This window comes from Zonotrichia albicollis, chromosome Z (assembly GCF_047830755.1).
Source record: "Zonotrichia albicollis isolate bZonAlb1 chromosome Z, bZonAlb1.hap1, whole genome shotgun sequence".
NCBI lineage: Eukaryota > Metazoa > Chordata > Aves > Passeriformes > Passerellidae > Zonotrichia > Zonotrichia albicollis.
Window position 1 is genome coordinate 51,594,808 of NC_133860.1, and position 24,133 is coordinate 51,618,940.

The 24,133-nt window shown below is 43.0% G+C and overlaps 2 protein-coding genes across 9 annotated transcripts in view; both read right to left on the reverse strand.

Annotated features, from left to right (window-relative positions):
• Positions 1 to 3,624: 3,624 nt before the first annotated feature.
• On the reverse strand, positions 3,625 to 23,495 carry SAXO1 (stabilizer of axonemal microtubules 1). Its single transcript, XM_074533607.1, is given in 9 exon segments — positions 3,625 to 4,326; positions 4,328 to 4,526; positions 4,528 to 4,822; positions 4,825 to 4,974; positions 5,753 to 5,933; positions 6,544 to 6,657; positions 9,786 to 9,909; positions 10,285 to 10,479; positions 23,260 to 23,495. Coding segments are annotated over 9 exon segments (1,602 nt in total). The 3' UTR covers positions 3,625 to 4,218.
• HAUS6 (HAUS augmin like complex subunit 6) overlaps positions 10,341 to 24,133 on the reverse strand; it is a 31,729-nt gene continuing 17,936 nt past the window's right edge. For 7 of the 8 annotated variants that reach the window (XM_026795777.2, XM_014269809.3, XM_005490951.4 and 4 more), the window contains one exon: positions 21,689 to 22,270. The gene's annotated coding sequence lies outside the window, so the exon portion shown is untranslated. Of the gene's footprint in view, positions 10,480 to 21,688; positions 22,271 to 24,133 lie in introns of those variants that run through there. The other variant, XM_026795776.2, reaches the window with a different exon arrangement.

Here is a 24,133-nt window from a genome sequence, read left to right on the forward strand (position 1 = left end):
AGGGTGAAGACTTTTTTAGAATTTGTGGTAAAGTTTTTCACAAATTTTCTGCTGGTTCATATTTCTAGACCATAAATACATAATTTACTGGGGTTTTTTGACCTCTCAACTATTGCCAACTGCATACCTCCAGATGAAATGCCACCTGCAGATATAAGGTGGCAAGATATAAGGCACCAAGGTTGGTAGTCCTTGCAGACATAGGTGGTTGAAAGACTGATATAATACAAGTCAAAACTGAATTATTATTTATCTCCCTCATTATTACAGGTAACTTCTGGGGTTGTTTCATTTTGTTTCTCACTGAGAACAGACAAATTAAATAATTTTGCTCAGCTTTTTCCCTGTGAGGAACTGTAGTGCTGCTTTCCTCCTGGCTATGAAAATATTCATAACCTTCTGTCAACCTATTACACTTCTAAAATTTAATTTGCACATCTCTCCTTAATTCAGCTTTTGGGCTTAAGGCTTGCCAAACAGATTATGCTTTGCCTGGAGATCAGTAGTGCTGGTGAGTACACCTCCTGTGTATTTTCAGGGGTGCAGGCAGAAGCTGTCCCTCCAAGCAGCCTCTGCAGTGCACATACATGAGCCTGTTCCTGTGCATAGGTGGTGTTTGTCATTGACAACAGTTGCAGTGTAGTAACTGACTTCAACAGTGATGTTTTTCATCCATTATTTACTTAGCACAATCCTCCTTGTTCTTTTTTGCATGCTTCATGGTGTAAGTACCCTGGATGCCTTTTTCAACCCTGCCAAGAACAAAGTCCCTTTGTTTCATCCTTTCATTTTGGTCTTTGAAACACTTTTTCATAGCAGGCTTTGTACTTCAGCCAGTGTTTAGGTATTGATGCCATTATCCAGTCTTCAAAAGTAGGACATTGACTACAGCTGTTTCCTTCTTTCCACACATTTGTTCACTGAGTGAGAAGTGTTGTATTGTGCTGCATCATGAGTGCAAGGTCACAGAACCACAGGACAGGACAGGTTGGGGCGTCATCTGCTCTGACCTCCCTGCTCTAGCAGGGCCATCCCAGAGCACATGGCACAGGATTGTGTCCAGACTCAGTGAATATCCCCAGTGAGGGAGACTCCACAACCCTTCTGTTCAATCAGTGCTCGGTCACTGCACAGTAAAGAATCTCTTCCTCATGTTCAGGTGGAGCTTCCTGTGTGTCAGTTTGTGCCCATTGCTTTTTGTCCTGTCCCTTGGCACCGCTGAGCAGAGCCTGGACCCATCCATGGACACCCTCCCTTCAGATACTCACAGACACTGATGAGGTCCCCTCTCAGCCATCTCTGCTCGGGGCTGAGCAGGCCCAGCTCCCTCAGCCTTTCCTCCCAGGAGAGATGTTCCTGTCCCCCCATTATCTTTGTCACCTCCACTGGACCAGCTCCAGCACCTCTGTGTCTCTCTGGTTCTGAGGAGCCCAGGCAGGTCGTCTTTTTGAGCTCCCTGCTCTCCCATAAAACAGGCAAAATCTCTACAGAGCACCTGAGAGGTTTCTGAACAAGTTCCTGCTTATCTAGCACTAGCAGCTGGTGCTGCCATGCGTGCAGGTAGTTTCATTCTCCTCCTCCTGCACTGTGTAACTTCAAAAGCAATTACACAAGCCTGTAGTGCAGTTCAGTGACATTTTAAGCTCTTTCTCAGAATGTCTGACTTCTCTCTTTCTGAGAATGTGATGACTCTAAGAAAAAATTAATTTTAATTGGCATGAACATCAGGTAAAATTAACTTTTCCTCATCTTTATCCGTAACTCATTCTGCGTGGAAACAATAACCAAATCCTGTGTACTGCAGAGCAGCCCAACTTTATTTTCTGTGTTAAACATCTCAATTCTATCCCAAAGTATAATTATATAATTTTTCTTATGCTGATTTTCTAATGACACTGCCTAATTCAAACAGTTAAACTTCAGACATAGAAAATGTTGCTTTACTTTAAATGCACTACTGAGCAAAGGGAGGACTGCCAAGTCAAGCCTGGGCTACCAGATCCCTGTGATTCTTCACTGACCATCTGCACCTAAGTTGATAACTGCATGTCTGTGTCATGCGCTCATTCAGGGAAATTAAATAAATGGGTTTTAATCTAACTAAAATACTGATTTTCACCCAGCCAGGTTAGTCTTCCGATTTAAACCATCATGCAGTCAGACAGCATTAATGTCATTATCAAAAGAGGCACAATGGGAAACCATGCAGCTGTAGGAGAATAAAATGTGAAACTGCAGCAGCCCAAGCTTTAATCGGCCTTAACTTCTGTGGAACCACACCCTAAGTCACAAAACAGAAATCCCTTTTTTTCTGGAGTGTTATCATTTATTGTTTTTAATAAGTTTTTAACACATAGATGTACAAAACAGAAAAAAAAAAACAAAAACAAAAACAAACTAACCCACAGCTGTGTCTCATGCTCTGGAAGGATTGGACTTAAACCAGCCAGGTCTGCTTTAGCTGGTCCATAGCATGGAAAATCAAGATTCCCATTGTTAACACTCAAAACCCAGCAATTACTATTGCTTAGTCTTATCAAGCTCAATAGCAATGCAATATACCACTAACTTCCACCTAGCAAGAAAGATCCACACAAATCTGTAATAAAAATAAATGTAAATACTAGACTCTCCTTGCTCTGTGTTCCCTGCCAGTCACATATCAAAGAACTGAAAGAACAGTTGGAGAGCTCTTATGCATAAAAGAACAATCTTTTCTGCAGTCACAAGCCTCAGCTGTTTTTTCATATAAATTCTATTTCAGAATTGGCAGAATTACAGGTTGATAAATAAAATCAGAAAAACAACTAGTGAAAAAGAGATGGGGAAGAAAAAGCACTTTCTTGTAGAAATTCAATATTAAAGAAATGCAGATTCAAAAAGAGTAGTTGGTAAAGTAAGAGGAGCTTAAAAAAAAAAGGCCAGACATACTCTTGGTCAATACCTCACCACAGGTGAGTGAATATTTTACGGGTTACTGAATTTCTGAAGGCTGTGTGAAGTCATCAATGACTGCATAGTTTGGCCCTTTGTATAGTGTAATCTGTAGAGATTTGCCTCGTTTTTCCTGTGGTAAGGAGCATAATTTTTCATTGAACTAGGACATATGTTTAGAAAAGGCCACTAGGACTGATCCAAGGACTTCAAGGGAAGCAGAACCACGGTGCCCCTAAGGTATTGTTCCAGTGGCTTCCCACCCTCTGGGTTAAGCATTCCTGCTTTCAGACTGAATGTGTTTAGCTTTAACTTGACAGCACTTAGGAAGAATTTTTATCCCAACAGGTTTCAAAGATTTCCCAAATTTTTAAAATCCCTTTACACAGAAAATTATCTTCCTCTTTAAATGCTGCTTTAGGGTCAGACAGAAGCCTTTCATGGAATCATAGAGTCACATAAAAATAGAATACCCTGAGTTGGAAAGGACCCACAAGAATCACCAAGCATGCAACAACTTTACCTAGCACTTGAGCTACATACTCAGGAACAGCCAGAGCTGCCAGGAGTAAGGGAGAGGAGGATTTAGGAAAGTAGAATGTGCTTAAGAAGTCAGGAAGTTTCAGAGTGCCAATAGAACACTCATAAGCCTCCAGAAAGCACTTTGGACACAGAAACGAACAGTTAGGGTCAGAATCTTAATAATGGCTTTATTCAAAACATAATGCAACTCTGAGCTACAGCAACATGTGACAATTTCAACTCTTTGATGTTTCTGGTACCTATCCAGAACCCTGAAGTGAGGAGCTTTTACTGAAAAAGTTCTCTTACAAGACGTCAGCCTGGGGTGGCATCTTTGGCACACAAACCTCCCATCTGATAGCCTAGTTCTGGACAGCACAGTGACACAATTTATGAAGGTGCAATATGCAATAATATTTATATGGTAATTGTACCTTTTGTATGTGTCTTTGATGGGAATATAGGAAAAGGCCAGATATCAGACTCTGTTATCCAGCAATGACTTTTACATGTGACTTCACGTCAGGCAATTTGCCTGTTCCACCTCTGTTTTTATGGAGCCCTTTTCATCCATAATAAAGTTTATTACTAAGAGATCTTTCTATTACCGTCTCAGGAGGAGGACCTCTCTCAATCAATAATCAAGAGTTAGGTAGGAAAAAAATAAAAAAAAATACAGAGAAACAAAAATCAATGTCTTTTCCCTGGATTTTATTTTCTTCACTTGTATGACCAGAAAGAGTCAGTGCCAGGGAATTAAGTTTATTTTAGGAGTTCTCCAAATATGAAAACAGCAACTGGTTTATAAGAAGTTTGTTTACCAAACAAAATCAAGCTGTCAGCATCAGTTTTCTCAAAGATGTAACTGGGATGGGTCTTTGTAAGGGGCCAGGCATCTAGCAAAGCCCTTTGGTGTGTAACTGGCAGTGTAGGTTGTTTTAGCATCTGGGAGACTGTGATGCTTTGGGCCTGACCAGACAGGCTTGTAGGTTTACATAACTGTGAGAGAATGAGGTCCATGATGGGTCCAAAATGTAGCCAAGAAATCTATTGGTTTTGCTGGGAAAGTCTGGAGCATCAGTGATGGGTTTTAGTCCATTTCATAGCCAAGGCTTATAGTCTTCCTTCACTGTAGAAGAGCTGTTAAATGGCTCAGTAATTTTATTAAGCTGGGCCAAAGATCTACACATTTTGGCTTGCTTTTCATTTAGGTGCTTCCAATGTGTCCAAGTATTGGTGTGAATGTCCATTTTCTCCAGTGGAGGAAGATAAATATCAGGTTTTCTGGTGAATACAGGAGGCTGTAGTCAAGCTTTGTGTCTTTCCTGAAATTCAGTTGTAGTGGAGAAAAGAAGACAGGGGCTGGTTTTGTCTGGTATGGTTTTGGAATCTTAGCTGGCTGACCAGCCCACCCCTGGTAGGAAAATTTGTGTGTAGTGAGACCATCAAATGAAACATAATTGACCTTGTATATCTGAATTTTATGGACATAATGTTTCACCAGAGGAGATGGCACATCACAGAATCACTAATTTGGAAGAGACCTTGAAGATCATCGAGTGCAATCCATGCCCTAACACCTCAACTAAACCATGGCCCCAAGTGCCACATCCAACCTTTTTTTAAACACATCCAGGAATGGTGATTCCACCACCTCCCCTGGCAGACCATTCCAGTACTTTATCACTCTTTCCATTAAAAAAAAATTTCCTAATATCCAACCTATATTTCACTTGGCACAGCTTTAGACTGTGACCTCTTGTTCTGTCAGTTGCTGCCTGGAGAAAGAGACTGACATCCACCTGGCTGCAACCACCTTTCAGGAGATTGCAGAGAGTGAAAAGGTCACCTGTGAGTCTCCTTTTCTCCAGGCTGAGCCACCCCAGCTCCCTCAGCCGTTCCTCACAGGGTTTGTGTTCCCAGCCCCTCTCCAGCCTCGCTGCCTCCTCTGGATGCGCTCAAGCGTCTCAAGGTCCTTCCCAAACTGAGGAATCAGAGCTGGACACAGCACTCGAGGTGAGGCCTCACCAGTGCAGTACAGGGCAAGGGTGACCTCCCTGCTCCTGCTGGCCACACTGTTCCTGACACAGGCCAGGAGCCATTGGCCTTCTTGGCACCAGGGCACACTGCTGGCTCATGTCCAGCCGGCTGTCACCAGCACCCCCAGGTCCTTTCTGGGCCCTGTCCAGCCACACCATCCCCAGCCTGTAATGCTGCAGGGGGTTATTGTGCCCAAAACACAGGACTCAGTACTTGGACTTGTTAAACGTCATCTTATTGGACTCTGCCCATCCATAATTCATCCTGTAATTGGTTATGTACTCAAAGGGAGCCTTGTTTTTCTGGCCTGGATTCAGAGGTTTACAGCTTTGAGTGGCAACAAGTCCCCTGTAGAAACTGTCATTCTGGACAATGGTTCTGTGGTAAAATTTCTCTTTTGATGGAGCAAACCCATTGTTTGGTCTGATCTGCTCTGTCTTGGTTCATTCTGTAACACACAGTCACCTGAAATGAAAAAGGAATCATATTGAAATGCTCAGCTGAAATCCTTTGACAAGTCCAGCCATATATCAATATTATGATCATTACACTTTCCATTTCAATAAATATTTGTTTGTGGTGTAATGTTTCACTACTCTTATTCAAAGAGCAGCTGTAGAATACATTATACACTACTGTGTTACACCCCGAAACGCTGTGCATCTACACAGAAAGTTGAATCAAACAGACCTGTACCCACTCATGCCTACAGAGACCATGAAATACCACGAGGGAAGATTCAATTGTATTCTCTGCCTCACAGAGACATTTTCTGCAGGTAGCCGAGTGGGTGCCATCCTCATGCTCAGTAACCAGGAACTATGGAGGTGTGGCATGTAGCTACTTCAAACACCTTCCTGCTGCTGTGCTGTGGCTGGCTTTGGGCACAGACCATGCCTGTGTCTGCAGGAGGTTTGGATGTCTCTCACAGCATCTCTAGGACAAGGAGAACCACACATCCACTCTGAAGGCGGAGCTGCAGTGCCACCCCTCCTCTTTTTACCTTCTCACTTGGCCTGGTGGCCGACCCGATTCCTCCGCTGCTCAGCTGGAATGCTGCCTCTGGTTTGCCAGGTTCAGAGGCTTGCAGCTCATCTTGGTGTGAGCAAGCTCTGCTCTGTGGCATCTCCTCGGCCCTTGGCTTTGCTCTCCCTGATGCCCCTGCTCTCAGAACAAACAGAAACTGAGAAAGAACTTGCAACTCTGACCCAATTCTTCCTTATTAGAAAAACTGTGCTGAAATTTGCAGAATAAGTCTGCACTAATGTGAAACACTGAATTATATTGCAGGAATAGCCCGTATTCCAGAAATCTTGAATCCAAATTTATGACTAAGAAAACATTTTAGGTGGTATTTTAGGGACATTCATATGTTCCTTTCTTGACAGGATATCAGGGAAATAAATGAGGCCCTGTAATCTGAAAAGATTTGTGCTGTCACACTAGGAATCCATTGCAAAACTGCCTAACTCTTTGACCAGCACTGAGGAAGACCATAGTTTTTTCCCCTTACTAGTAATTTTGTGCAACTTTCCCTAGAGACCATTATGGTTACTGGTAGGAAGCTGAAATGAAATAGTCTTGGATCCAACCCAAGGGGTGGTTTTTGTTTTCTTTTTATAATTTTCCTTCCTTTCACACCACACTAAGAATCGTGAGGCAAATAGGCTTCCAACTGACTCTGCACAGGAAGGAAGTCTAGATGTCAAAGCACTATAGAGTAAATGATACCATTAGGGTATTTGTATCAGGATATTTGAATTCTTCAATCCAATCAGAATTTGGCGCTCCTGTTTCCCTTGGGAAGTAGGAGATGTCCAGGCACCACCACAATGGTGAGATGCTGACCGTGTGCCCATGCCTAGGGTACATGATTTTCCTGGAGAAACAGTCCAACAGGGTGAACCAGAACATAGACAGATGTGTTTTTACAGGAAATGCATTAATAAAGTGTTACAAAGCGAGAAGCTAATGAGATTCAGACCACCTCTAAGAGGAGGTTTGTTCAGAGATCTCACATTTCAGCTGCCAACCAAGAGCTACCAAAAAACTTTTCAGGTTCTCCCACCATCTTTGTTGGAGAACACTCTGTGCATTTTGGATGCAACCACAGCTCTTGCAAAATATTCAAAGTATGATAAGCAAGTCCATCTGTCTTCAATCTTTTAAATTTATAAGCTCTACACGTTTAGAGACCTCATAGGCGTTATGAATTTATTTTACTTAGTGTAAGCCAGCAGTGCTACTATTCCTTCAAAATATGTTACAGTTTTATTTCAACTCTAATTCTTAACCGTAGATATTAATAGTTTCCCATGTAGACAATCTTGAAAACATTAGGGGGTACAGGAGGGAATTCAGGATATGAACCATATGTTGTTGGAGGGTTAGGCACATCTCCTTATGACCAAGCAAGACTTAATTAAAATTAGATTACATATCTGAAGATAGGCAGAAACAGCTAATGTGTACACAGAAACATGTGTAGCCTGGAGGAGATGAGAATTTTGAAACTTTAAGTTGCAAAGTCATCTGACATGAACTGTGACAAGCAATAGCAACAACTTAACCCTACAGTGTCATTTGGTATATGATGTGTTCAGTGGGAAAGAACGTGACAATACAGTAGGAAAGGTAACTTAATACCAGAGCAGCACTATTTTAGATGCTGTTCCAATATTTTAGTTATGATAATTAATTGAATACAATGTTCTAAACACTTGGCTGAGGTGGAGATAACTTTCTTCACAGTGGCTGGTGTAGTGCTGTGTATTGGATTGGTGCTGAACACAAGAGTTGATAATACAGAGATATTTATGTTATTGCTGAGCAGGGCTTACACACCGCCCTGCTTTTTTGTACTCCATGCTGGTGAGGAAGCTGGGGGTGCTTGGGAGGTCGGGAGGAGACACAGCCAGGGAGGTGACCCAAACTGACCAAAGGGACACTGCAGACCACATGGCATCATGTTCAGTACATAAAGCGGGGAAAGGGGATTGTGGGCAGGCATTTGGAGTGAGGGTGTTTGTCTTCCCAAATCACTGTCACCTGTGATGGAGCTCTGCTCTCCTCTTGATGGCTCAACACCTTGCCTGCCCATGGGAGGCAGTGAATTAATTCCTTGGTTTGCATTGGTTTTGTGCACTGTTTTTGCTTTCCCTATTAAACTGTCTTTATCTCAACCCAATGTTTTCCAGCTTTTACCCTTCTGATTCTCTCCCTGATCCTGCTGGCAGGGGAGTTAGCGAGTGGTTGCCTGGGGCTTGGCTGCAGCCTGGGGTTAAGCCATGACAGCAGGGACCACTAAAACCTAGCAATTCTTAGAGAGTGGTGCAATGAAAACTTGCAATTTTTGTTGAATCTGGGCCTTTAAGAGAATTTATTCAGTATGCAACTCGATCTTTGAGGGGGCTTGGACAAAAATTTCCATTTGCAGTGTTCGGAAAAATACTGTAAATTGTAACCAAATGTGGCTGTGATACCTTTTATTAGGGCTCTGGAGTTACACTTAAGGTGCTGACCTAAACACTGAAAAAAGACCAAAATATACATATGTTTCAGATATGGAGAGGTTAAGGATATCTAAACACAGAAGGACACATCCCCACCTTGCATATAGCACCTTTTTTTATTGGTTTCACCAAAGTTATTCCAATGAATACCATCTGGTGACATTGCCTATGCAAAACAAAGTGTTCAAAAATGTGTAGATATGGATATTCTGCACCTGTGGGTCATAGTCTTCACAAATTCTAAATGGATATTTCCTGTGCGTTTGATGTACAAACTGCAGTTTATGCCGGTGCAAACATGCAGCTGCAAACATGCAGCAGTTAGAATAAAGTACAACTTTCAATCATTTCAGCCAGGTAATTTTAATGATGCATTCACATGCCTTTTATTCCCCAAGTTCTTTGATCATTTTCACTTCCAAGAAAATATTGTCTGTGTACATTGGGACAAATCTGCAGTAATAAGCACCAGTCATAAGCTATTATATTTGCACAGTATAATAAAATGAAATACAGAAACACACAAAACGGTTTATCTGCCTATCCATGTTAGCTAGCAGAAAGGTGATCAGAGGAGAGGTAAAACCCTCTGACTTTTTTTTTATGACTTCCTACCAAAACTAGGAGGGTTGCTCTAACTGTGCAAATGAAAGTTTTCTCCCAGTGCACAGGGAAGACAATTAGTGCTGCTGAAGAGGAGGGGAAAAGCTCCCAGAGAAACAAGCCACCAAGTTAGTGCAACTGAGAAACAAGGACATAGTTAGATGCACAGCTTACCTGTTTCACCAGCAGTAGAGCTCGTGCATTGTGTCTGTGCTTCTTGTATGCATCTCTTGTACATTCACAGAATAAATCCACAGCAAACACAAAAAGGGTCTCATGCTTCATGAGCTCCTCAGACCTAGAAAATTCTGTATATTTTACACATGCCTTATCCACTGAATGTGTGGATCAGCTATGCAGTACCAGGAATATGTTCAGTACATCCTAAATATAAAGATCCTGTTGTGGGATCAACATACAGGAATTCCCATGGCCCTGTTTCTACCGAGGATTCCTGTAGGCCTGTTAGGTATGGAAAGGAGGTGAATACAGAGAGATCTCAATGCTACCATTAGTGCTGTATTACCAACTACCTACTTCTGTCTGCATGATTCCTGCACAGCATGCTAGCATACATATAGAGAAGGAATAAAAACTGCACAGTCTTTGGATCTGTCTTCTTCAAAGTGGAGTTATCTGTGAAGTCCTGAACAAAGCTGCAGGGGCAGCTTACCTTTGTAAGTGGTTCTTATATCCATCTTGGTCCTGGGGGTATGTCTCCTCATCCTCCAGGACAGACATGATGATACTTGAGACATAGTGTAGGAGGAGGTAAGTGGAGGTCAAATCTGTATTCTCATGTCTCTTGACATGCTTTTCAGATGGTTTAGGTTTCTGTGGCAACACTTCATGTGCTATGTAATCTCTCCTGTGAAGAATAATTTCATTATTTCTTTTTTGTTCCAGAAAAAAATGTGCTCCTTTTTCTGGACACACAAAGAATTGAATACTTCCCCTCACCTCCCCCAGCTAAGAAAGTTTGGATATGATGCAAGCACTTAGTGAAATACACAAGCCTTTTACATTTTAAAACATGCTGCAAAAAGAACAGAGGCAGCTCTTGATAACCCCAGCCAGGCCAGGTTTCCCCTTCTTTCCACCCATCTCTCAGTTTTACAGTGGAATTACACCAGAATACATAACTCCTTTTAAAGGGCAATAATTATAGCAGGCTATCTACTGTGCATAGGAAACAAAGGAGAGAGGCAACAAGAGCCTTCCCAGACCAGGCTGGAGAGGTAACATCAGAACAGTTTTACAGCAAAACACCAGTTGGGCAAGGCAACATCAGCATGGCCAGTCAGCTTTTTCTCAGCTTTTGCTTTAAAAGAGCTACTTAAGATGCTGGGGTAGTGTTACTTAACTCTCAGGCAACCTTGCAGAACCACAACAAGACTGAGAAGAAAACTTGACCTTCCAACATTCATCATCCTGAACCTATTTCACTGCCCAAATCCTTTGGTACAGGGCAGAGAGTCTGTTGCCTGGCACAAGGAAATTCACTTGCTTACCTCAGAAGTACTTTCCCCACTGTGTGCATATCTGTTTAGACCATTGGCAGTCAGCCAGGAGAAGCAGTCAGTATAGGAGCTATTAAAGTATTAATATTGCACTTTGCTTCTGGAGTGATGATGATTGGGCAGGAGCCTGAGCCTCTGAATACACTGTATTAGTGATACATTTTAGCAAAATATACAAGGCGCTCAAAAGTTCGTGTAAAGCACAAGAGAGAATTCACTTTGCAAAGTATTAGGTATAGTGGTAAGAACAGAAATTCGGAAGTAAAAAATAACCAAGAACATCAAGGGGTCCTTATGTAGATGCCACACATTTTCCAGCCAGTCGGCATGCTGTTTTCAGCAATCTGAAGCAAATTTATTTTTTAAGAAGGCTCAGGGAGACAAGCTGGAACACAACAGACATTCACCATCCTCAGCAGCAGGGAGAGCCCAGTAATGGAGAGGGTCTTTCCAAGCCAGTCACTGCCCAGTTCCATATTTAAAACAGTCAATATGTACCAGAGCCAAGAAATGGATCACAGGTAGGCAGTACTTTACCACAGTGATGAAGTGTTTTCTGGAAGTATGAGAAGGGGATGGAGTCAGCAGAGTTCTATTGAAGTTGGAAGGGAGACGACCCACCTTGTGTTGGTCAGCCATCGACTCCGATTTATTAATCAATCAGTCACCTTTTATAACAGTGTTAATCAAGTTCATGCATATTGCAAAATCTGAGCTCACAATAGGTCAGAGATAACATACCAACCCCTCCTTATGTTTTCAATACCAAGATTTGGGTTCTCAAAATTATTCTTGCTTTCCCAAAACAGCCAAAGATAGAATATCCACTTGTTATGAGAAAGCTGCCTGAGAACTCTGATGTGCAAGGCTCTCAAGGCCTTCATGCTTGTCACTTTTACCTGTAGTTAAAAATAACCTGAGAACCTCTGCTGTTCACAGAAACAGGCTGTGAGAATCTGCTCCTCATAGCTGCCTTCTAGGTCATCCCTGAAAAAATCTCCAACAGAGTTCTACATCAGAATGGGTTCTGCGAGAGCTGAAAGAAGTCATCACTAAGCCACTTCTCCATCATTTACAGGCCACCCTGGCTAACCAAGGAGGTCACAAAAGACTGGAGGTTAGCAAATTATTACCCCCAACTATAAGAAAGGCAGGAAGGAGGATATGGGGAGCTACAGGCCTGTTAGCCTGATCTTGGTGTCAGAGGAGCCACAAAGTAGATAATCTGGAATGTCATTCTAAGGCAAGTGCAAGACAACCAGAGATAAAGCCTGGATTTGTGAAACACAGGTCCCATGTCCTGCTTGGCCAAAGTGATTATTTTCTATGACAAGGTGATGTGGTTCGTTGATGAAGGCTGTGGATGTGTCTGCCCGGGCTTTTGTAATGCCTTTGATGCCATCTCCCAAAGCATTCTCCTGAGAAACTGGATGTTCCTGGCTTGGACAGGTGCTCTCTTTACTGGGTAAAGAACTGCTTGGATGGCTGGGTCCCAAGAGTGTTGGTGAATGAAGTTAGGTCCAGCTGGAGCCCAGCCACCAGTGGTGCTCACCAGGGCTCAGTATTGGGGTCAGCCCTGCTTGGTATCTTTATGAATGATGTGAACAAAGGAATTGCGTGCAACTTTACTCAGTTTGCAGGTGACACCAAGCTGGGCAGGAGTGTTGATCTGCCAGAAGGTCAGAAGGCTCTGCAGAGGGATCTGGACAGGCAGGACCTATAGGCTAAGGCCAATGGCATGAAGTTCAACAAGGCCAAATGCCAGGTCCTGCCCTTCATCCGTGTGAGAGACTGAAAACCTGAAAGACTTAACCTGAAAGAGCTAATGTCTCAAACATTTGACAGAAGAGAAAAGGAATGTTACCATGCCAACAGATAAGATGTGGTTAGAAAAGAGGGTCTTGCAGAAGCAGCATAGTGCATCCCTGGGACCAGCTTCCTTATCTTGGGTAACTATTTTTAAGAACAGATTTGAAACCATGAGACCATTTAAACCCTTCTGAAAAGTTTGGGAATAACAAGAAGCACCTGCAGGGACCAGTCTATAAATGGTGTGACAGGGAGAAGTGAGGGTATGCATCCATCATCCATGCACCTGCCATCCAGAGGAAAGAGACTAGAGGCAGTACTGGCGCCCTGGTGGTAACACAGATCTGTTTTCTTTACTTCTACTTTCCTAACTCTCCCTCTTCCTTTCTTCCTCTGCTTAAAAACTTTGAATCACTGCTGCTGCAGGCAGTTCAAAAATCACCGTTGTTCAGAAAGGTTTCATCTGTGACTGTCCAGAAAAGTTTAAATCATTGCTGCCACAGACCTCTCAATTTACCATAAGATTTAGATCGTTCCTACCATAAGTAAAACTTTTAAATTAATCACACAGCGTTGTTTTGCCATAATTCAGCCCATGAGTGCTGAGAACATGGGCTCCCTCAGAGCAGGAGGTGCAGGACTGTCCTCTGGGGACCTGACATGTTACAACAGCCCAGGCAGTGCTGCAGGCTGGGGCGAGTGCCTGGAACGGTGCCCAAGGCAAAGAACTCAAGGATGCAGGTCAACATTGGCTGAACACGAGCCAGCTGTGCCCAGGTGGCCAAGAAGGCCAGTGGCATCCTGGCCTGTACCAGCAACAGTGTGGTCAGCAGGGCCAGGGCAGGGATCATGGCCCATGCTCGTCACTGGTGAGGCCGCTCTGTGCTCACTTTTGGGCTACACTCACTACTCACTGCAAGAGTAGTAAGTAGTGAGTGTACTCACTACACTATGTTGGAATCCCTAAAGTTAGAGGGTTTTTAGGAAATGGTTAAAAAAGTACAGGCCTCAGACTGAAGTTTTGTTAGCATTGCAAATACAGCAAAGTTTCCCAAGCAGTAGAGCATACCTGACAAACAACAATAGGCCTCTGTAGAATTGGCTTAAGGATGGCAACAAGGTTATTTAATGTATATCTTTGGAAGGTTAGCATGAATAGAGCTCTGTTCTTTGTCTCTTATGAACCAGTCTTTGTTTTAACTACCATTACGTGTGTTTTATAAGATTGGATAGAATGCTTGTCGATATGTGTTGTTCTATGTATGATTGGCTGAAATCTAGACTGATATAGTTTTATGTCATTCCTTATCACCCCACCTTCTCTGGCATTCCCTGTGGATCAGCGAGCTGTTAACATCCTGTCTCCATTGTCTAACAATGTTCTGAGACTGATGTGCTGGAAATAAAAGCAAAAAGCTCTTCACTGGTCTGGTTTGTCCAGTGTTGTCCATATCTGGACGTAGCTGCCGCAGCAAGTGGGTTCCTTTCTTAAGACGTGGGTTCCTGACACAATTGGACATATACTTCCCATATATACTGAATCCCACATACTACACTCACTACAGGAAAGACACTGAATTGCTGGAATGCGTCCAGAGAAGGACAATGGAGCTGGTGAAAAGTCTGAAGCACAAGTCCTAGGAGGAGTGGCTCAGGCAGCTGGGGTTGTTTATACTGGAGAAGGGGAGGCTCAGGGGTGACCCTATCACTCTCTGTAACTACCTGCAAGAAGGGTGTGGCCAGCTGGGGGTGAGTCTTTTCTCCTTGAGAGAATGACAAGAAATGGTCCCAAGTTGCACCAGTGGAGATTTAGAATGGATATTAAGAAGAATTTCTCTACAGAAAGGGTTGTAAAAGACTGGAACATGCTGCCCATGGGACATGGTTGAATTCCCCACTCCTGGAGGTATTTAAAAGCCATGTAGGTGTGGCTCTTAGGAATAGCATTTACTGGTAGACCTGGCTAAGTTAATGGCTGGGCTTGATGTTTCTGGGGTTTTTCCAGACTAAAGGATTCGCTGAGGACAAATGGGTGGTGTTAGCTGGTAAGACTTCAATAGCCATTGTCTTCTCTTAGGTCTCTTCTTTGACTCAGCAAAGACAACAGTGGTATTACTCAAGATGCTGCCTCAGATGACATAGAAAGTAAGCATCCACATCAGGCAACAGCCACCATTTGAAGAGAGGGAAGCTCTCAGATCCATTTTAAAGGATCAGATTCCTACTTATGAATTCATGAGTTCCTTCTGTGGACAAACACTTCAAACATCATTCTCCAAGGAGCAGGGAAAAGCCCCTGAACTCAATTCCATCAGGGTAATGGGCAGAGTGTGAGTATGAGGATTTCTAAGCATCAAGACTGGGAAGTAACAAAGCTGAGAAAAATAAACAGCCCAGCAATCCAAGAGACAAGCAGAGTTCCTCAGCGCTCTGTATGGGGAATGGTGTTATTTAATATCATTATTAATGGCATAGTCAAAGGCATCAAGTGCACTCTTAGCAAATTTGCAAGTGACACCAAGATGAGTGATGTGGCTGACAAATGAAGGACAGGATGCCATTCAGAGGGACCTGGACAAGCTCAAGAATTGGGCCAGTGGGAACCTCATAATGTTTACCAAGACCAAGTGCAAGGTGCTGTAGATGGGTCAGGGCAAGCCCCAGCACCAACACAGGCTGGGGATGAACAGATGCAGAGCAGCCCTGGGGAGAAGGATTTGGGGGTGCTGGGGGATGAGAGGCTGGACATGACCCAGCCATGGGCACTGCCAGCCCAGAGAGCCAAACGTGTCCTGGGCTGCATCCAGAGCAGCGTGGGCAGCAGGGGAGGGAGGGGATTCTGCCCCTCTGCTCTGCTCTGCTGAGAGCCCACCTGCAGGGCTGCACCAGCTCTGGGCTCCCAGGACAGCAAGGACATGGAACTGATGGATCAAGTTTATCCAATAATAAGCAGTAGAAATATTGGTTACTAACGTCAGCCTGCTGCCATCTTCTGGTAAAAAGTTCAGGCCATTAAACAACAGCAAATACAATGTCCCCACTATCTTGGACTTTTATCCCACAGGAAGACAATGTAATATTACTTGTGGAGTAAGTACTTGGAGAGAAACAAGAAGGTCATTGATCTCACAGGGATTAAGGATCCTTTTCGTAAGTCCCCTTTAAGTGACCCTTTACCATATATGCAGTAACCTGGACTGTCAGATGAACAAGGTGCCTTCAGCATCCTTTCTTATTCCACTTGCGTTACAATTAGGTACATTTTGATTTTTATAAAATATTTATATTTTATATAAATATTTCCAAAATTTCTATTTTGAAATAAAATTTAGGAAGATATTCATTTAGGCCTCCTACTTATGCAGTAAGTGAAAAAATTACTGCCAGAGCATTAAACTGTAAGTCCTTGATAAAGTCACAATTTTCTAACCACTAGCACTTCCCACTAACTGAAAAACAATGATTGCAAGAAATATTAACTGATGACTAATACAGGCTTCCAGATCTAAACTTCTAAGCAGCAGGAAGAGCACTTAGAAAAAAGTGATGAGTAAAGTTTACCTGCCTGACCAGTATTAACATACAGATTGTTCCTCCTACTGCAGAAAATCTGCCTAAAAAGATAACCAGCACAGCTGATCAACCCTCAAGAAACCCTTCTTGGCTCACACCAATACTCTTATCATTCTTCAGGATCAACAGCTTTGATTTGCAAGAACTGGCTGTTCATGCTCCCTGACTACACAAACTACATTGAAAAGCAATGTGTGACCACTGTCTCTGAGTCTCAGCCCTGGTCTTTACGGGTATGACTAGCTTTAAGCAATCCCATGTCCTTGAGATCAACAGAAAAGACTGGGTCAAGGAAGAGGAACAGGTTAGGCAGCACTTAAACAAATGGTACGCTTGGGTCCATGGAGTACCCACAAGAAATACAGCAGTATCGTAATGCAATTTTGAGGCATTTTCTCTGTGTTTAAAAGGTTGTGACAACCAGAAGAGGTTCCTTATGTTTAGGAGAAAGTAAACATCATTCATCACATGTCTTCAAGAAAGGCAAGAAAGATTTCAACCTCAGTCCTTGTAAAGATGGTTGAGTAAATAATCCTGGAAAATCAGTTCCCAATACTGGCTGTCAAGTGAGCTGGAGGAGATAATTTGGAGCGGTCAGCATGAAAGGGAAATCATGCTTAGGCCAAACAGAAAACCTTCTACAAGAAGACTGGCTTGGTACAGTCTTCTGTAGGATGAGGCACAGAGCAGTAGATACTGCATATCTTGAGTTTGATAAGCTTTTTGACACTGTCACCCACAAGAACCTCATCAACAAACTGACAGAAACATGGGCCAGGTAAGTGGACCCTGAGGCAAAATAAATAATGCTCTGAGCTGCTAGACTCAAAGAGTTGTGATCAGTGGCACAAGGTCCAGAGGGCCACCACCAGCTGTGATTCCAATGACTGGGAAATGGGGTAAAAGCTATTATATAGATCTTTATAAATTACATATATAATGGGATACATGACACACCTTCAGGCAGTTTGCAAATGACACAAAACTGGGAGAAGAGGTTGATACACCCAACGCGTGTGTTGCCATCAAGAGGGATCTCAACAGGGTGAATAAATGGGTCAATACAATTCTTCACTAGATTTTAGTCTGAAGGCCTCTTGGAACAATGACTGTTTCTATTTGTCTCATTAACTAAACTCCTTAAAAAAAAAAAGTGCGTAAATCAACTATTTAAGCAATTGATAATGTCCCAACACCAGTGAAATGATTGTGTCCTGGCTCCTGGAGTACTTTATAATACATATGAGAAACTTTGCTGCAGCTTTCTCTGACTGTATTTCTACATGCAAAGAAGTAAAATGTATACAGCTTCAACAGACAGACTGCCAGAAACATAAAACCTATGTGTGACTATGGATTAGATTCACACTTTGGGATGACTGCCTACACATAAATTAATCAGAAACTAGTCTTTGTGCCACAGAAAAGCACCAACCAAAGTAAGATCTTATTTAGAAGTGATAAAATGCCCACAAGAGACAAAAAGATATGCAAACTCTCTGCAGTTATACTTTTTTCTAGTTACACACAGAATTCCCCAGGTGTAACCCCATCCACAATCAGCAGACACAGCTGAACAGTTCCACACAGACTGAAGTGTAGGTACGTATCTCCAGGGAGGATGGTCTGAAAGCATTCCCATACAGAAGAGCTACCTCCAAACAGCGCCCCACTGGAGCTAACCCAGCTGAACTTTAGCACTGCAGGGGGTAAGACAGAGCTCTCCTACAGTGTTTTGCCATCACCAATAGAGTAATTTCTGCCAAAGTTTTTCTAAATGATGCAACACACAAGACTGAAGAAGAACTATCAAGCCATGAATGCAATTCAGGTTTGCTAAAAGACTCTCTGTCTGAAATTAATCTAAGTACTCATATTTTCAGTCCCTATTCATCCTATCTTCCCCCAGTCTGTTTTGGCTGGGCTAGAGTTGATTTTGTTCCCAGTGGCCGGTATTGGGCTCAAACCACTAATTTTGTAGTTTTCACCCTTCTGATTCTCTCCCACTACTTGCAGAAATTAATTCACAAGACTGTACTTGCATTTTTCAATGTCCAGTGAATTAGTGACATTTCAAACATTCTTTCAGGTTTACTTTTCAATAAAAAGAGACTGATGTATGCTCAGTACAGAGAGAACATACAAAGTACAGACTGCCAAGTTATGTGTTATCCTGTATATAACTTAAGAGCAATTTATGTTTTGTCACAGCTACAAACTGATCTTTGGATATGCCACTACCAGACACCATAACACTTGATACAATCACAGAATGGGTCAGGCCAGAAGTGACCACAGCAGGTCATTTGGTCCTACCTCCCTGCTGAGGCAGGGTCATCACAGAGCACATTGCACAGGATCACATCTAGATGGGTCTTGAGTATTTCCAGTGAGGGAGGCCCCCACAGCCTCTCTGGGCAATCTTTCCCAGTGCTCTGTACTGCACAGTAAAAAAGTTCCCCATGTTCAGATAGAACTAACTGCACATCTGTTTGTTGACTCTTGTGCTATTGCTCAGCATCACCAAGCAGAGCCTGGTCCATTCACTGACACCCTCCCCTCAGACACAGACACTGATGAGCTCCCTATCAGTTGATTCTTCTTGAGACTGAACAGGCCCAACTCTCTCTGTGTATCACATTGCTCATGATATAATAAATACTATAGAACTTGGAGGAAAAATATTTCAGGCACTTCATCAAACCTTTGTGAGCAATTTATATAAGCTCTGGCAAGAAAACCTAAGTATAATATTCCAAAGTTAAAAAAATGAAAGAGACCAAGGAACACAGAAGTGCATAAAGCTATCCTTTTGGAGCTTACACAGTAATAATAGGTGACTATAAAGTGTGAAATACTGGCTGCTCTGGAGTGCTGCACAAAATTATCTCCTCCTGCATACTCTCCTCTGGAAATGAAAGCAAGGTACTGTACCTTGCATTGTATTTCAGCTAATTTTAATACAGTGCACCTAACTTCAGAAGCCCAAATTACATACTTTTAGGAAGTCACACAAAGGAATCTATTGATTAGGAAATTCAGGAAGAACAGAATTCTCCAGGATTGATGGGCAAGGACTTCTCATAGGTATCTTAAGATATTTAACACTGCACATTAGGAATACTGTATTAATCTTCAGCAAATATCTAGGTTTAAAGAAGTCAGAGAAATACAGAGTTGTATTTCTGGCTGCTCATAATACCCTGCTGTTCTCAATTTCCCCTTACAAATCATTAAATTACTGCTCTAAATAAGAATTTTACCTAGAATTTCAAATTTATTATGATAGATTTCCAATGTAAACCTAACCAAAAATTACCTAAGCGTCCAACACAAACTAGTGGACAGGAGAGCTACTACTTACAATACAAACATTGTTATATTTAACTACAAGGAGGAAAGATTCTGCTTTTATATGTAACTCAAAATGTGAGGCAAGGTCTTCACAGGAAACTCAAGATTTTTAATTGCCATTTTTTAATCCCAAACTGTCAATGCAGTAACAACACAAAAGGCAGTTTGACTTTTCTAAAGATAGGCCACAATCTTATTATCCGCATCCTTATATGTAGCTAGTCTACAGCCCGTCTAGCTACCTGGGCAATGTTTGTGAAGTCACCAGTGCCAAGCTCTAGAGTCCACGTGTGGACAGAACACAGCTGTTCCAGGCAGCCAGTAGCTAAGTGGTAACAGGATCATAGAACTTAGGTTTGAAAATACCTTTGGCTATTAAGCAGCACTTCCCTCTTATCTTCTAATGTGTGTTATAGATATTACAGCTTCCTCAACCACCCACATGGCTTTTCACAGAGCCTGTCAAATTCTCTTTATAAGGAAGATGTCAAATACAGGTGGAGCTTCTTCTTAAAACCCAAGGTAACTGTTTTGGAAGAAAGGAGGAAGACAATCCAGAACATTAAAACAACTTTACTGTTGTTAAAATGCCTCTAAACACATTAGGTTAGGAGACAGTATTTTAAAACAGTAAGTTTTCCTCTTGGAATCTAGAGTTGTACTTTCTCCTATTACCACAGGGTCTATTACCTTTTACATCACAACATACTGTATATGATGTGATGTTAAAATCAAGTAGCAAGAAAAATCAAGTTAAAATCAAGAAGTTAAAATCAAGGACTTGTTAAAATCAAGTGTACCTGGCCTGGGTGGTCAGTGTCTGGCTAGCAGAGGGCAGGCCGACACCCCGCTGCAATCCAAAGCGAGCCCCCCTCGATGTCTGAGGGCCTCGGGCTGTGCTCGCCTGCGGACCGATCTCACCGCCAACATGGCTGGAATAAGGAGCTGGACTCTCGATGGGGTCAAGTCAGGTTTAATGTGAAGCCAAAGACGACAACCAGGGAGAGACCCCAGGGAGAGACCACGAAATGGGGGTGAAATGAGGTTATAAAGGGGGTGGGCGTACAAAGGAGGGGTTTACACTGAACCAATAAGGAAAGGTGGAGGGATGAACTTAGCATAACTGACATAAAAGGGAAACCAATGAATACAAAGTAAGGGAGGGGCCCTGGGACCACAGCCAACCACAACTCCCAGCAAGAAGATTCTGGAAAGTTAGGAGGGGTGATTGACTGGGCTCAGGGAGGAGAAAAAGTTCACAATGAGACAGAGTAGGGATCCGTCCTGAATTAGGTGAAGTGTCTGACAACGGTGAAAAGTCAAACGGCCAAAGCTGAAGGAAAGACTCGAATGCCGAGACAGCAAGGAGACAGAGAAAGAAAAACAGAAAAGACCACAAGGTCAATTTGCCCCGACCTAAAAATTCCTTTGATAAAGAAGAATTGGTGCTAAGTGTCATGCAAGATGAATATGTGTGAACTTATTTTGAAACTGTATGCATATGCATTTGGAAGGGGGATAAAAGGAGGTCTGAAATTTTCAGGGGTACGCATGCCTTTTGAAGAGAATTTTTCTCTGCGTGCGTCCGGCGCCGTAAATAAACATACCGAGCTTTACAACTTTTATAAAGTTGTGAGGTTTCTTCTTTTCTCCGCAAAACAACATATAAGGGAATAAGGGGGAGGAGGAATTATATAACTTAACTGACAGTTAATGCCAATGGCGGGAAAACTGGGAAGGGCAAAACCATTTACATAAAACGGGGGGAACAATACAAAATGGGGGAGCTATACAATAAACTTAACAAACACACTACTACACTTTAGTAGTAAAGCATTTATTGTAAAGCATTTATTCAGTAATATAGCTAAAGAAATATGCACTCCAGTGAAGCATAGAAAAAGGGAACAGCCTCTATCAAAAGGCAGAATTGATGGCAGTATAGACCAGAAATCTCAGTAAGAGAGATGAATGTAATGGAATGTAGAGCACCAAGAAAAATATCAATCTGTTGGGTTAAGGGTTGGGATGGGGTAAGAGATGTGGATTAGGAGCAAATTAACAGATTTCACTATTTCTCCTTTGACATCTCATTTTTCCATTTTCTAGGTTATGCCATTTACTCAATATCTGCTGTTCAAAATAAGCTTATAGTTCTGTATATAGAAAGCCACACTGAATGATATGAAACTGGCAGTGTCAGAGCAGGCAAGTGACACTCCTAAACAAGGAGACTGAAGTAGAGTCTCCTTGCAGACCAAAAGGATTGCAACTTCCCAATGCAGATAATGCTTGGAGAAGATACAAGTGAATCATAAATGCACTGCTCTGGTTATGCTGCTTTACAAATTCCATCCTGATGAATGTTCCTTCGTTCCCAACTTCCAACTCAACTATTCTTACCTGAAAGAGAAAACATACCAGTTTGCAATCTATAGTACTCAACTATTAAGACAGAAATACTGAAGCTGTTTCACATAAAGCATATATAAAATGGTACTCTAAGTACCCTTTGATAAGTACTCTCATCAGTTGCTAGCAACACGGCTACCATTCTAAATGAAACCTTTTTTGCACAAATAAATTACACTATTTCTTAAATTTTAAATATTAAATTCCAAGTACTTCATTAAATCACAGCACAGGTAGCATTGGAAAGGACTTCTGATGATCATCCAGTCCAACCCTCCGCACCAAGGCAGGGTCACCTAAAGCACGTGACACAGACATGTATCCAGTTGGATTTTGAGTGTCTCCAGAGAGGAAGACTTCACAACCTCTTTGGGTAGCTGTTCCAGTGCTCTGCCACCCTCAGTGTAAAGACTTTCTGCCCCAAGTTACGGTGGAACTTCTTGTGCTTTAGTTTGTGGCCACGGCTCCTTGCCTCTTTTTTGGGCACCACTGAAAAGAGTCTGGCACCACCCTCCTGACACCCACCTTTGAGATATTTCTGTGTATTGGTGAGATCTCAGTCTTCTCCAGACAAAACAATCCCAGTTCCCAGAGTATCTCCTCATGAGAGAGGAGCTCCAGACCCCTGATCATCCTTGTGGCTCTCCCCTGGACCCTCTCCAGTAGCTCCTTGTCTCCCTTGTGCTGAGGAGCCCAGAACTGGACACGGCACTCCAGGAATGGCCTCACCAGGGCTGAGTGGAGGGGGAGGATCACCTCCCTGACCTGCTGGCCACACTCTGGCCAATGCAGCCCAGGATGACATTGGCCCTCCTGGCCACAGGGGCACTGGTGGCTCATGGGCAGCTTGTGATGCACCAGGAGTGCCAGGTCCTTTTCCACAGAGCTGCTCTGTAGGAGGTCAGCCCCAGGCTGTGCTGGCACTTGGGGATGTTCCTCCCCAGGTGCAGGACCTGGCACTTGCCCTTGTTGAGCCTCACCAGGTTTCTCTCTGCCCAACCCTCCAGCTGATCAAGGTGCCATTGAATGGCAGCGGAGCTTTCAGGTGGATCAGCCACTGCCCCAGTTTGGAGTCACCAGCAAGCCTGCTGAGGGTGCCTTTGATCCCTTCCTCCAGGTCAGTGATAAACAAGTTGAGTAGGATTGGTCCCAGTACTGGTCCTTTGGCAATACCACTGACTGCAGGCCTCCTGCTGGACTCTGCTGCACTGATCATGACTGTCTGAGCTCTGCCTTCAGCCAGTACTTGATTCACTTCACTTTACATTCCTCTAAACCACATGTCCTGAGCCTACCTATGAGCATGTTATGGAAGATGAGGATGTTATCAAAACCCTTGCTGAAATTAAGGTAGTGCTGATACCATCTGATAGACGCCAAAGCTGATGACTGAGATCTGAGCTCTGGGTGAGAGCCCGTGAACTGCCAAATTTCAGGATAACAAGGAGTATGAATATGGATGACAGCAGCCAGGTGAATGGATGGTGACAGACACATCAGGAGCTGGGAATTCCTACCTTTGGGATAACAAAGGAGATGAAGATTGGTGACACCATCTAGGCGGATGGAAACAGAGAGCGGGGACACAAGCTAATGACTCAGGAGGAAGAGCAAGACTTGCATGTGGGGAGACTGAGGCTGTAAAAGATCTGGGGTTCCTTTCCTGGGGGTCTTGCCCAGAGGGACCAGCTCGAGCTGTTTCTGTGTTACTGCACTGTGAATAAATGGCTTTGTGGCCTGAGACACGTGAGACACAGCTATGGGACACCTGGGACCTGTGAGGAAACTGGTCTGAGTGCATGTTAGGGTGGGCTGTGTGAGGAGTCAAGCAAGGCACCCATCAGCTCACTGGAG